General features: G+C 32.9%; 2 protein-coding genes across 2 annotated transcripts; one reads left to right on the forward strand and one right to left on the reverse strand.

Annotated features, from left to right (window-relative positions):
• Positions 1-11,263: 11,263 nt before the first annotated feature.
• On the forward strand, positions 11,264-13,199 carry LOC125056590 (myb/SANT-like DNA-binding domain-containing protein 3). The gene is made up of 3 exons (XM_047659769.1): positions 11,264-12,146; positions 12,366-12,576; positions 12,791-13,199. The coding sequence occupies exons 1-3, from the start codon at positions 11,967-11,969 to the stop codon at positions 13,183-13,185; spliced, it is 786 nt and encodes a 261-aa protein (XP_047515725.1). The 5' UTR covers positions 11,264-11,966; the 3' UTR covers positions 13,186-13,199.
• On the reverse strand, positions 13,200-15,064 carry LOC125056589 (putative nuclease HARBI1). The gene is made up of 2 exons (XM_047659768.1): positions 14,396-15,064; positions 13,200-14,016 (listed from the first exon to the last, which is right to left on the reverse strand). Exons 1-2 carry the CDS (start codon positions 14,696-14,698, stop codon positions 13,234-13,236), a joined length of 1,086 nt encoding a protein of 361 aa, XP_047515724.1. The 5' UTR covers positions 14,699-15,064; the 3' UTR covers positions 13,200-13,233.
• Between the last annotated feature and the right edge of the window lie 233 nt (positions 15,065-15,297).

The raw sequence follows: 15,297 nt of genomic DNA on the forward strand, positions 1-15,297 counted from the left end.
CATAAATACCAATTTATAATCTGGAGGGCAATTTAAACTTAACTGTCCTATTGGGGACTTCAAAACTTTCCTTGGAACAAAAATTAAGTTTTACGTTACCTTTCTGACTATTGTTAAAGATATAAAGAAGTATTACTAGCAGCTATTCTTATCCATACAATTTAATCACTAAAGCGTAAAAAAAATATTTACCGATTGTATTTCTTTTAGAAAGTCCTTCATCAATGTGAACGAATCAGTAAAATACGCCAAACATTCGCCCACTTGAAGTTATGACGCGATTACTCAATGGAAAATCAATACGATAAGGCGCCACTTAGGTTGTAATAGTAATATATTATGGAATAAAATTGTAAATAATGAGAAAAGATTATAAAAAATCATTAAAGCCGAATTTACATTACGAAACTAGTGGCTCGGAATTAGTTTTATGACATAAATTTCATCAACAATTTCACGTGTAAATTTACAGTTTCATAATGCATGCATCGGTTTCGCGACACTGGATAAATTTCGTGCCATGCGCATATTTTTTGTAAAACTAATGTCACGCAACTACTTTAACGATGAAAACGCGACACGAAACTAGTGTCGCGAAAGCATTTGCACAGGGCAGACGTGTGTGTTTGAGTGCATCGTGCAGCTAAATGACCGCCAAAATATCAAAAACCAACGTCTTTTCTTTCGAGATAACCTTTTTCGAATTGTATATATTAACATCTGTACCACGACGTTCTGCATCGCAAAATGAAGCTTTGATGTTGACAGAGCCATGTCGTTGGTGATACTGTTGATTTCACGACACTATTATTTTTTGTTAAAGTAGTTTCACACGTGCTGCAACTATTTTCATGAAACTCATTCCAACATGCATAACACTAGTTTCGTAATGTAAATTCGGCTTAACATATAGTTTCCTAGGTTGGCTATCAAAGTAGACATACCATTAAACTCAAACTCAAACTAACTTAATATTCAAAATTCAAATTCAAAAATCATTTATTCACGTAGGTAACACAATGTACACTTGTGATTCGTCATTAAAGAAATAAATATTAATGCTTCTAATTTTACATTTACTGCCAGTTCTCAAATCAAGGGCGTAGAACGGAAGAGAAGAACTGGCAATAAACTCTCCGCCACTCTTTTTAATCGCCATGTTTTTTTTTTTTTTTTTTACACAACGTTTGTAAGGAGCTGCAACCATTACACCATGTTCCACATGACTTTTTAAGTAATTAATAATAATAACATAAATAAAAACAAAGACTTGTCCCCTATCAGCAGGAGGCATGGTGAAATAGGAGCACGCACTTACATTCTCGTGGGAACAACACGCAAACACATAGTCGAAATAATTAACATCACCGCATACACGAATTCAAGTACGACCAGTCACCACAAGTAGCACCCGTTCACGAGTATGACGCATGGCCAGCCATCGGCCCCCTCGCCATATTTTAGGGAGAGAGACAACCCGACGCATGGACGCCGCCACAAGCAATGACATTTAAGCGAGCATGACGATCCTTGAAACGTGGACTTGGCTACATAAGAAAATAATAATAATACTGAAATAATTGGATACCACATGGATCACGGTTTGTTCCCACTTTACATTAAAACAGTCGTGGATGTTGACGATCGCCCCGGAGTCTGGAAATGCAGCCGAGAGATTCAGTCGTGTTACCTATAATACATACTGGAGCAACTTATATCCAAGCACTAGGATCGTTTAAATATTCATTTATATTATAATAAGCCTTAGCAAGCAGTTTTACTTTAATGTACGATTTAAATTTATTTATTGACAACGCTTGTATCTCACTAGGGATTTTGTTGAAAAAACGTATACAATTGCCTTGGAAAGAATTACTCGTTTTATGCAGCCTTCTGGTTGGTGCGCTAATTTTGTCTTTATTACGAGTACTATAATTATGGAAGCTACTATTATTTTTAAAGATATCTATATTTTTCCGCACATACAAAATATTCTCATAAATGTATTGACTTGCCAGAGTCAAAATATGTAATTCCTTAAATTTGCTTCGGACCGACTCCCGTGGGGACAACCCACAGATCGCTCTTATAGCCCGCTTTTGCACCACAAATATCGATTTAATACATATAGGTAACCAAGTACACTTATGAACGTCAACAGAAAAGATGTTAAATTGATTCTAAATTTACATTTATAACCAGTTCGAAAGTCATGGGGATAGAGTAGGCAAGAACAGCCCTGCGAACCTGTAACTCACTTTTTGAACTCACACAGCGGTTTTTACAGCGGTGGTAGCGCTCAAATCAGTCGTGAAGCAGTCATTTTATGATTTGACATTCCGATAAGAAGAGGGCTTGCAGTTTATTGTTTATCAGAATGCCAAATCGTAAGTTACAGAATCGTAAGGCTGGCTAGATACTCTCCGCCATTCTTTTAAACTGGTAATTAAAATTAAAATAACAGAACAATATACTAACTAAAACCCAAATATAAGCCAAAAGTTTACATTTCTGCTTACAAAATAATTAATTCTGTAAGTAATGCAACTATGAATATGACTTTGAGAGGATTCAAGGTAATTATTAGATAGTCTTTAGAAATATTTGATTGCTATACTGATGTATTAAGTGAACAAGAAACACTTAAATTGTTAAAAAAACAACAGGCATATAGCTAACAAGCAATCTCTCCCAGGCGACCCTATTATAGAAAAAAATACTATGGGGAGGCAAGAAGTGCGACACTAAGTTAATAAAAACTACAACTAAAATAATAAGGTATTTTATATTAATATAAAATTAAAAAAATATCTTCCCGAGCCTTACTAAAAAAATACCCAACATAATTTTTTTAACTATACATTAAATTTATATGAATTGTCTTTGTATTTCTAATGTATCTTCTGTGTATATTAAAATTTAGTATATTATATTGAATGGTGCTTAACTTTAGTTTATATTAAAATTAGAATATTTTGTAAAGATGCAATATACTAAAGAATTTCATTATTAAACTTTTTTTTTAATATTTAAAGAAATAATAAATCTATACAACAAGTAAGATTTTTTACTATTGTTCTCAGGTATTTGACAACATTATATTCATTTATTTTATTTTTACATCACAAAATTAGGTGTCATTTACATTCAAATAATTTCAATTAGTTGGTTGTTGTGATCTTATTGGAAATTGTTTATCAAAAGAGCAAAATCCTAAATTGTGTGGTTTTATTGAGTAACCCTAAGTTTTGTTAAGGCAAATTAGATATTTTTAGTCATGGTCCCACTTCCTGGTACATACTAATTCGTCAATATAATTGAAATTTAAAGTATTGTAGATGGTAAATATTAACAAGGGAATGATAGTTGAAAAATCCAATAAAACCCGGTAAGGAAAGGCCATCATACTAAATGCTAAAAATTGTAAAAAATAAAGGCGCTGAAGTTTAAGTTACTTAAAACAAAAAATACATAAGCCTCATTAAATGATGCACTGATAACTTACTCATTTTCGGTGACAATCGGAGTGTAATTATACTTGTACTGTCGGCTATTCATTGCAACACAACACTACTTTGAGATTATTTCCAATACAGATATATAACTACCATTTTTCTTTTAACAATACACTAATTTAAATGTAAAATGTTTTCAAATTTCAACACATAAGCTGTTTTGGTTTTCATAACAGATATTTGTCAGTTGTCAGTTGTCACTAATGGGGAATTCTTATTCGAAGCTGTCAGCCTCAAATTCAGTCAATAGTCAAATTATCTACATTTTCCTCAGATTAAGACATTTTCAAACAGGGGATTTAGTCATGATGCCTCAACAGTAGTGTATGTAGAAAATCGAAAACTAAATTTGTATGAAAATTTGTCGACACAAACTGTCATTTTCAGAAACCCCTAGAACTTGATTCCTATAACAGTAAGGCCCTTTCTCCACTGCTCCGGTCCGACGTCGGATACCGGAATGAGTCATGAGAAATATTTTGGAAGGCCGGATTGCGCTTCTCCACTATATCCGACCCGACAATAATCGATACTTGTGTATTTATCATGCAATACTTATATTAACTGAAACCCATTTACTTTATTTTATTAATAAAACGTTCTAAATTCTAAATATTTTATTGCCCTGGCTAGTTTATTACTTTTTTATATTGTCTATCTTGAAATATAAAATCTACTTAATAAATAGTTCACTAATACTATGGTATAAAAATATAAATAAATAGTAACATAATTTGGTTTGGTCCATGTTATGCAGATTTTTTCAAATTCAAGAAACTATAAATAAACCTGTGAATAATAATTTATAACCTCTTGGATATACTTGGACCGATAAAACACAGCGTTCCGATCTAGCAAGTTAGCGGATCGTTAAAAACCGGATGCCGGAGTAGTGGAGAAGCACGTAAGTACTGTTGTGAGTTTCTAAATCGGATCGGTAATTAACGTTTGCCGGACCGGAGCAGTGGAGAAACGGCCTAATAGATACCGGTAAATATTAATTTTCTTCTTCAATTAAGGATTATTGGACATAGAAATTTTACTAATACTAATGAACATTTCTTCTATATTTCGTTAAAAAATCTATTCCTGCTATTATATTAGAGTTTTCTACATACAGTGGTGCTAATATAATTAGAAAAACTTCTAATGAATAAAGAAAGTATAACTTCAAAGTTCAAAGTACAAAATACAAATGATCGTAAAAAATATACACATTCAATTATTAATAATTATGCAATAATATAGCCACTGAATTAAAAAATCATTAAATGCATAAAATACAAAAATGAGTTTTGACATGTAGGAGTTTATTTTCTGTTACTGGCCACTTGGACGCCTAATTAGAAACATTTTATAAAAGCATCCATATCTGGCTCGTTACATTTCTTTCTTGGCTTTTTCTATTATTTTGGCGGTAATTCAAAATTTTATCTATATATATATATTTATTTATTTTATTCAAAATGGGCAAAAATAAAAATAGTAGATCATAAGTGGGCGTACAGAAGAGTAGCTGAGCATCTAAATTGTTTTGTTAAGAACGTTTTTAATGCAATTGATCATTATAAAACACATGGAACTGTTGAAACTGTTCTAAGAAAGGTTCGGCCAAGAAAAACCTCTCTCAGAGAAGATACGCCAATCGTTCGTGTTGCTAAGAGAGACCCAAGTAGAGGCAACCAGATTAAAATGAAGTATTTTCGCCTGATTACCGGAGAATCATCAGGTATGAAATTGATTGAATCAATGCCACGTCGTTCCGGTGATTTTATTGAAAATGAGGAATATGCCACAAAATATAAATTATAACTATTGGTGGGCTGTGGATAGTAGCTATTACGTAAATAACAATACTAATTACTAATACTTAAAAAACTATTGTTTTTAATACTTTTTTTGTTGTTGTTTCTAAATAGTTGGCCATTATTGTTCATAAGAATTTTCGGACAATCTTGCATTAATTATATCAGCTTGGATGTACGATGGTATGAATTATTGATAGCTAAATAAACTTTATTTATTTTAATATTATAAAGGTTCGACTGTTGGTATTAGGACAACACTAGTTTTAAAAAATAGGTTACCAATATCAAACACTACCAGATATTGCACTAAAATTTAAAAGGGTGTTTAATGATGTTAAAATAAAAATGAAACAGAGGCCCATTAAGACCAAAACGCCATTATTGCATTGTAGTGTATTTTGTAAGCATTGCGCTCTTAAATAAAGAGAAAGTAGTAAAGTATGTTTCGCTTATATAGATGGGGAAAAGATAATTTTTTTGGGATATTAATCCCCCGGGTGGCATCGGCGTATGGGTGACCTAATTTTTTGTGTGTCAAATATTGGAGTAACGGAAAATAATGAATTCCTCAAAGGTGCCAAGCGGCTACAGTATTAGAATATGATAATACGCTTTTCGTGTGTTAGTCAAATTATTCATACTCGTCCTTTGTTTGCTTTAACCTCATATAAATTAAGGATTCGGGAGATTGTGATAATATTATTTTGATCGTGGGTAGAAATTACTTCTATTATCTATAGTTTGTAGAGTAGCATTACACTGTTGTTGCTTATAGTTTATGTTCACGCGGTGGTACTAGAATAATTAAATTATACATAATACAAAGAGATTAATTAAAACTTACATTTTTCGCTCGACTGAAGTTCATTTATGTGAAAAACTATATGTTAATAATGTCTATTATATATAAGCTTTGTAAATCATTTAAATAGCTGTTATACTAAGATTGCCAAAAAAGCATGATTTAAATCGTGCAAAGAACTGACTCTTATAATTAATGTGTCAGTTCTAGATATTAAACTTCAAAAATAAAACGCCTGTTAAAATTCTTGTAGCAATCACGCATAAAGGGTTAGAAACATGAAAAAAAGATTTCTTTAACATTCGCGTATGACATTTACGTAACTTGTTGAAATTAAAAAGGGAATGAAGGAAAGCCTTACCCTAAAATCCGAACAAATTGGATGTCTAACATTTCAGGTTGTCAATTTATACTTATAGATTAAAAAGGCAACTCAGCCGCAATTATTTATTTTTAAATAGATTTAGCGTATATTTTCGAAAAATTCTACTTTTGAGTATGCTCGGATTAGACAAAGCCAACATATTATGTGTTAAACTAAAAACATCACTGTTTTATATTTTTCTAATTAAATGGACAAAATCGTAAGACTACAGTATTGAGTCTGTATTTATTAGTCGACGCTATTACAGAATAGCCTGGCTGTTCTTCAATTTCGGGTTGCAAGGAACATAGTGCCGTTTTGAGGAAGGCTTAGCGAAGATTAATGGAAGCAATCTTTTGTCGTTATAATATTCATCATCTGTGAGTTCGTGCGTTCAAAGCCCTGTGAATTATTGGGTTTTTCATTAAATGCGCAAATTTAGTAAAATTCGATAGTGGGCGGTTCAATTAAAAAAACGTTGTTAAGCGCGTATCTGGTACCTAATCCGCATTGTTAAGTAATAATTAATAGTAAGAGCGTACCAATTCTTAAAAGGCCGGCAACGCACTCGCGAGCCCTCTGGCATTGAGAGTATTCATGGGCGGCAGTATCACTTAACATCAGGTGCCACCTGTTCTATAAAAAAAATGTAAAAGCTAAATTTGGAATTGTAATATTTTTGTGTAAAATTTATATAATAACTAGCTGACCCGGCTAACTTCGTTCCGCCTTAATAATAATATCGTTGTTACTTTAGTTAAACTTATTTTAGGATTCCATTAAGGTGATAACTTTTTTTGCAAATAGAGAAATGTTTTATTGCTTGCCATTGCAAAAGAAGAATGGCAGTTTTACACATTAGGCCTCTTCTCTCTATCGCCAATATTGCGATACTGCATGTTAAAGCACTTTCTACTTTACAACATTTTTTGATGAGGTAACACATATTTTCGATCAAGATCAAAGCCTGGTTATGCATCTCCTCATTTACCTCAAGTTCGGAATTTCTTGAAGTGACACGAATTCGACGTAAAATGATGCGTAGTTTTGTCAACAAATGTCACCACATGCCGTGTGCATTCGTAAAATTAATTTATATATTTATTGTTATTCGATAACTTATCCGATATTTTATTACTTATTCTGCTATTCGGAGTGGAGAAAAATCCATCAAAAAAGACATAACTAACATCGGTCCAGCCGATCTCGAGTTATAAGTGTTGTAACAAACACGACTTTCTTTTATATATATAGATTATTGTTATGTATGATACTTAGCTCGTACTATAGAAAATGTATGTGATGTTTTTACAAAAAATAATAAATAAATGTCTTGCTCATAATATTATGAACAAGACATATTATTTAATATTATATAATATATAATATGCCATATTATGGCAAATCTAAACATCGAGTAGAAGCCGGCATGTGTTAAGTAGAACCACAATTCGTCATTTTACCGCACTTGCCAATTATTACATGCCGGGTAGCTTAGGTAAAAAATGATTATAAAATAAACTCAGTTCGACATTTATACCCGCCTCTTGGAATGCACAGAATATAAAATAAAGCGCAGATGACAGTTGACTTGACATTTAACAATAAATGTTTTATTATGAATGTCAGACCGAAAAAGGTTTGTTAAATTATATTAAAATTAGCATACTTACTAAACTACAAATTCGAATGCGTTTGCTCATACTTCTATATATAACCATTCAAATTGCTGAGGGATCAAGTATATGGTTGAACGTTTTGATAGTTATTGCGATGCATGACGCATCTGGCAATACACAAAGGAAGGATCAGGGAAGTATCGTAGAACGTTTAGGGTTGTCACATGTTGTCTTTTAACTTGGATGTGACCTGTTATTTCTTCTATTGATGAAAAGGCTGCCGATGGCAACACTGGTCATATAATAATATGTTTATTTGTCATACGATACAGTCCATCCACTAACAACTCTGCGGAAATCTTACAACAGTACTGATGGAGCAGTCCAACCTGTTGGCTATCATTTCCAAAATCTTTGAGCTATCCGCATCCGCCGCACCAGGGCCGCTAAAAGCTTTCGCATTGCGAAAAAGCAATGAACGCGCCTATATGCTTTTTATATATTAAACTTAAGTAAGCGTTAGAACTATGACTCGTGTATATTAAAATTCAATACGTTTTTGACTTTCACTGTTAAGTTAAGTAAAACTGGTGTAGACCTCTATAAAATACTTTACTTAAAACTGATAGGTATCAAGAAAATTCACTTAGAAGATAAGAATCGAGTCGATTTTACTTTACGCTTGCTTACATTTTGATTGATTAAGTCAATAAGAAAGCCTGAGTTATCTAGATTAATTTTTTTTTGATAAAAGAACATAACCTATAAAGTACTTAAAATTGTGTCATTATTACGAGCAAGATTCTAAAATTTTCATACAATAGTTTTTCTGTCTTAGCTACATGAGTCTTTCAAATTTCTGTATCTTTTTGTATACATGGTAAATAAATATACTAAGTAACCTATGATTAAATGGGGTATTATACTACAACTTAAAACTGTACTTAGAAAATAAAATAACTTAATTCTATAATTATTTTAATGTGAACCTTGGCATACATAAGCTGTAAATTAATAAATAAAGGTAACTTGTGGCACACGTTCAAGAAGCTGAAATGACGTAAAGCAAGAAGGAAGACTGAACGCGCTCTGTTTCATCCAACAACCAAGTATTCACGTTATCGTTTTCCTTCTAAGATACTTATATCAGATTCTTTATAAATTAGTTCAATGAATTCCCGCTTAAAACTTGCACGTATTAAACTATATAAAGTATTAAGATTTTGTATTATACATATAATTCTTCACAGTTGCTATCATACTTTGAAATCACATTTCCTTTAGTTTTTATAATTATTGAATTGATTTTTTTCTCCGTAATTGCTGTTTGCCTATAAGTCATAACAAAACTTATTTTATTCATATTCGATTCTCATAAGATTGTTGAATATTGGCATGCTTTTTTTCAATAAAATAAAGCACCAGCCACGCATTAATGCATTGTTTCCCAACCTTTTTTGTGGCGTGCCCCACCTTAGTCTTTCTAAAATTATTATGCCCCCCAATAAAAAAGACACACTGAGTATATATATTGTTAAAACTTATAATGAAAAACTAAAATGTAATTCAAATTCCAAATAATTTTAATACATTTTCGAATAGCCCCCCTCAACAATCAAATTGCCCCCCTGTCAGGCGTGAGTCCTACGTTCTGGTACACTGCATTAGTGCATTGTAGGCTGAATTGTATTCATATTTCTCATTGTATTTAGTCAGCTTATCGTGAGTACTCAAAGCCCTGCTAATCCTATTATCTTTATGTTTATCGCTACAGTGAAGTACTATGGTAATACTCTATATGTGATTGAATTTTCATACTGTACTGTATTTAAATAACGGATGGATTTGTATTTATATATCCGCTATCGTGTCTTAGCAATTTATATAATCTTTAACGAGTTTGATATATTAACAATGAATGTTTCGAGTTGGTATGAAAATAATAAATGAATAGCGCAAAAATATCTGTATGACGTACCGGGTTCCTGACTGCTGTGCTTCTCCCGAATCAGAAAGAAAGAAAGAGAAAGAAGAAGGAACTCATATTAGTAATAAGAATGTAACTCTAATTGTGTTACGCCTTCTCGCGAACAATTTTTTGACAACACAAACAACAAAACAGGTTGAAAAATGTTTGTATAAAAATTGTAGCCAAGATAGTAGGTAGTCTAAATTGCTAGCCAAAGTTTATATTATATGTTACAATTAATAAACATATTTAACACAGTAGCGTGCGCGGATTACGTAAAATGTTTCGTAGACATTTTACTAGCTGACCCGGCGAACTTCGTTCTGCGTAACAGTCAATGAATGTCGTGTTATAGATAAGTTGAACAAAATAAATATAAAGTTAATTACTTTATTAAGACACAAAAAGAAATAACCGTCTGAACACATTAATCTACATTATACCAATTCTGGCAACGCACTTGTGAGCCTTATGGCAGCGTGAGTCTCCATGGGCGGTGGAAATAATATTTTTTGGTTAATATAAAAAAAAAAAAATTTGTTTAATTCTATATATTTTATTGCCCTGGCAATTTTATTACTTTTTTATATTGTATGTCTAAAAATATGTGTTCACTAATACTATGGTATAAAAATATAAATTATTTTAATAAACCTTATATACATTTATAAAAAACTAAACTATTAGTATTATTAACATTTATTTGTATTAATTGTCATTTGTTAGAAAAAATAAATAAATAAAAATGTGTTTATTCAGTTGACAACAATTCATTATAATGTGTAAGATTTGGGAAACCTTTTAAATGAAGAAATACCTGTGTTCGGATTCCCAGCTCTTCCATAACTTAATACATAGTATATTTCATAAAAATATATCATTTAATTACATCTTTTCTTAACTATATATGTTTTTTCAACATGCACACAGGGTGCATGAGTGAGTGTGTGGGTGCATGTTAGTGAATGAGTAAGTGTGTGGGTGCATGTGAGTGTGTGAGTGAAATGTGTAACTACATCTCAGAAGCATCTCCAATACTGCGTAAAGGCCGATTTACATTATCTTAGTGTTTAGGAGAGTGCTTTAGGATAGTACTTTAGTTGAAACATGTAAACGCTAGTTAGTCATAGTTTAACCTTAGTGTTTTTCGTAAGTAAAGTCTGAGCAAAGTCCAAGTGCGCACTATAGATCTCACCCTAAGGGTGAGATCTATAGTCCGCACTTGGACTTTACTCTGACTTAACTATCGAGCTAAGACACAGTCGGTATTTATAGAGCAAACTGCGAATCCCTCCCTAGTGTTGGCTTAGCTTAATCTCAAGTCCACGAAATCGACGACTTACCAAAAACTTTGACTATAAGCCTAACAAAAATAATGGCCTAAAATTTGCTCTACCATCATATCTTTTACTGGACTTTTTATTTTTGTCGGTTTTTAATGAACGGTGTTGCCATTTGGTATCAGAGTTCCATAGACTTTGGGAAAAATAGAATTTGAATTCAAAGAAATTTTAAATGATCTTGATAAATACCTATGAAATGCAAGAAATAAAATAATTACACATTATTATGGTATCTATTGTTGTTTATTTACATTATTTATATAAGTGTTCAACCCCATTTTTGAGAGATCTTATAAATAACTGGTGTGATATCGTATCTGTCATCTGGCAGCACTGGCATATGTTGACAACAAAATTCAAACTACATAATATAAGCAAACCAACTTCGTCTCTCGCTAATCGCTTCACATCCGTTGACCGTTATTTTCGATTACCTGAATCTTCTACCTTTTATTACCTGACGACCTTGCTTGCTCAACGGATTTTGTACCTGCTTAAACGACTGACCACGGCTATTCTCACTCGGACCGGACTCGCTCACAAAAAATGGATAAAAAAAAACAGAAGCCTTACTCGGAATATGAGAGGCAACTGCTTGTACAGTTGGTTCAGTCAAAGATTGGCATTCTAGAGAACAGGAAGACGGACGCCGTTTCCCAAAAAAAGAAACACGAGGCTTGGGAAGAATTAGCAATAGAATTTAATAACTCTAACGTGTCACATACTGTAAGTAATCCACCAACATACACTATCTATAAATATCAATATGCTGTACGATAATTACAAAGATAGATATATAACTAGAGTATAGTTAGGTACAAGGATAGAATGAGCCAAAGCCAAAGCAATGCTAATGTAACCTTGGTGGTAAATTTTGGTTTGATAAAATTTTCATGTTTGTCATATGAACTTTTATATTTCAGTACAATTTTTTTTCGATTTTAGGCTGATTCTAAACAATTAAAAAAGATGTGGCAAAATATGAAGGCAAAAGCTAGGGATGCCAAAACCCTTGAAGCCCAAAGGAAGAGGACAGGAGGAGGACCAGCACCGCCTGAAATGGGGCCAATGGACACTCAAGTGATTGCAGTCATGCCACAAATAATACCATCAATAGATGTGCCAATAGACTGTGACACATTAACTACAGTAGAAGGTAAGATCATTTCCCAAAGATATAATTCCTCATCATTTTCAACCAACTCACATCCACTGCTAAACATAGGCCTCTCCCAAAGTATGTGACAACACTCTGTTCTCACCCCTACCAGACTTCTGGACAGGTATATTAGTTGACCTGCATGTTATCTTATTCTAACCAATAAAAGACATACCTATATGATAACTTATTTGACTGTTTACTTTTATAGCTGGTACTGGTTATGACAACGACGGTGAAAGCTGGAGACCAAAGAGGGCAAGAGTGTCCAGTATAGAGGCCACACTTGAATCTGTAATTCAGCCGGGAACAAGCCAGGACTGGACTGATGAAGCTGGGTTAACGGAAACCAGTGTTGAGGTCACCACTAAAAGTGAACCCTCTCAGCTATCAGCTACACCATCAGCGATCAGAAAAAATAAAACTTCATTTGAGGATATTAAAAAAAAATTGCTGTGGCAAGAGTTAGACAACAACAAAAAAAAATTTGAGATAGAAGTGGAACACATGAAACTAAAAAATCAGTTAGAAATCGAATTTCTTCGACATAAATATAAATTAGAACTAGAAATTTTACAGTTTAAAAAAGAATCTGAAAATAAATGATTAAAATGAAACAATTTTTGTTTTAATTTTCTTTATTACCAAACCAACCTAGTTAAATTGTGCAATCACAGATTGCCGGAATGCTAGACCTGTAGTAGATCTTTCATTGTTTCTGTGTTGTTCGACTTCTGGTGTTTGATCAGTAAGATCACCATCGTCATAAACATCCCCTCTCTGTATACCTATATTATGTAATACAGCACAAGCTATAATTATGTTGCTGGTATTTGTCAATTTTGATCGTAGTCCTCTCTGCAAACATGGAAATTTCTTTTTCCACACTCCGAAAAACCTTTCAACAATATTCCTAGTTCTCAATTGAGAATAATTATAATTATTGTCAGCTCTTGTTTGTGGATTCAAAAGTGGTGTTAACATGAAGTTCAGTGCTGGATAGCCGCTGTCACCTACTAAAACTCCTTCTAGTTCACCATTTACCAGTCTTGCATACGCCTGGCTGTTTCTAAATATCCTGCTGTCGTGTGAACTTCCAGGCCACCTAGTCACTATATCAAATATTTCGAGATCAGGCCCTATTATAGCTTGCACATTTACAGAAAAATACCCTTTTCTATTCCTGTATGCTTCAGAGTGGGTGATACCTCTGGGTCTATTAATTTTAATGTGGGTACAGTCAATAGCTCCGATTATATTATTTAGGCCATGGTGCGTATTAGATTTTCCTAATTCTTCAAACTTCCTTTTGACTGTGGTCATATTTCTTGGAAAATTCACAAATCTAGGAAGTAATTTACTCAACTCTGCGGAAACTTTATTTACAATTAAGCACACTGAAGATTGGCTTATGCTGTTCAAATCACCACACACCATCTGTAATTTCAAGGAATAATTATTAGTTACATATATGTTATGCTTCTGAAAGTCAGAAGACAAATGTCTTCAACCAGTGTGTCCTGCCAATGATGATGCATGGTGAAGAAACATCACTGACACTGGTTAAGCGAGCAATGGGGAGAGCTATGCTTGGTATTTCTCTGAAGGATCAAATTAGAAATGAGGTGATCCGTCAGAAAACAAAGGATACCAATATAGCTGTCTGTAAGGTGAACTGGCAATAACAATTTGTCCGATAGTGACCTAGAACAAGCAAAAATAGCATGGGACGCATTCTGGCCCACTGGACTGACAATCTGAAAGTACTGTCTATATCAAATCGAAAAACAATACATATTTATGACCACAATATTACCTGAAAACATCCAGTTGCATAAAACCTTAATGCAATAAGTATTTGCAATTGCGGTAGAATTGGCAATCCTCTGTTATTAAAAGGTTGTAAGTTTGTAATTATCAGTGGCAGGATCACATTTAGTACCGTGTGTTTAAAAAAACGGTACCTTCTTTTAAATTCATTCTCACTGTACAGCTCGAAAGGATTTTGGTTGTATTCGTTCCGAACATATAGCTTAGGCATACGGGGATTCATATCGGCTGCAGTTCCTAACGTTTCAATGTTTTCTATTGAAGTTAGAACTCTCTCTATATTCTCCATTGTCACTTTCGATATTGAAAATTCGTATCAAAGCCAAAACACAAAACGTCACAGTCCTTCAGGAAAGCGTAGGTCTTAAGTAGGTATACGGGATCGGTACAGGTCCAAGTCACAAAGCCAGTCGTTGTTTTAATAAATATTTATATGCTCAAACAAACAGAAACAGAGAAGTGAAAAAGCGGTTGAAACTTTTGAATTGTTGATACAAGTTCTCTGTTGCTGTTGCCAAAACAATGCGATCCGTTCTACGTAACAAAATTATTGCCATCTTTAAATACATTTTCTAAAGGTTACTCGTAAATTTCTAGTTATTGCAATAATAAAATAAATAAATACATAAATAACAATAAATTGAAGATATATGTGTACCGTTTTAGATGTTTAAATATTTGTTATTGTTTACTTTTTTAAAGGATAATAAACAAAGTATTGCATGAAATGAAACATCAATTTGTATTTTGACATTTGCTGTCTTAGCTTGGGCTTAGCTTAATCTAACCGTTAAAATGTCTATAAATACGAAATCATAGTTTAACCTTAGTGTACACTAAGCAAAGTTTTTCGTAAGGTAAGTCTGAGCAAAGTCCAAGTGCGGACTA

The sequence above is a fragment of the Pieris napi genome, chromosome 15 (genome assembly GCF_905475465.1).
Source record: "Pieris napi chromosome 15, ilPieNapi1.2, whole genome shotgun sequence".
Taxonomy (NCBI): Eukaryota; Metazoa; Arthropoda; class Insecta; order Lepidoptera; family Pieridae; genus Pieris; species Pieris napi.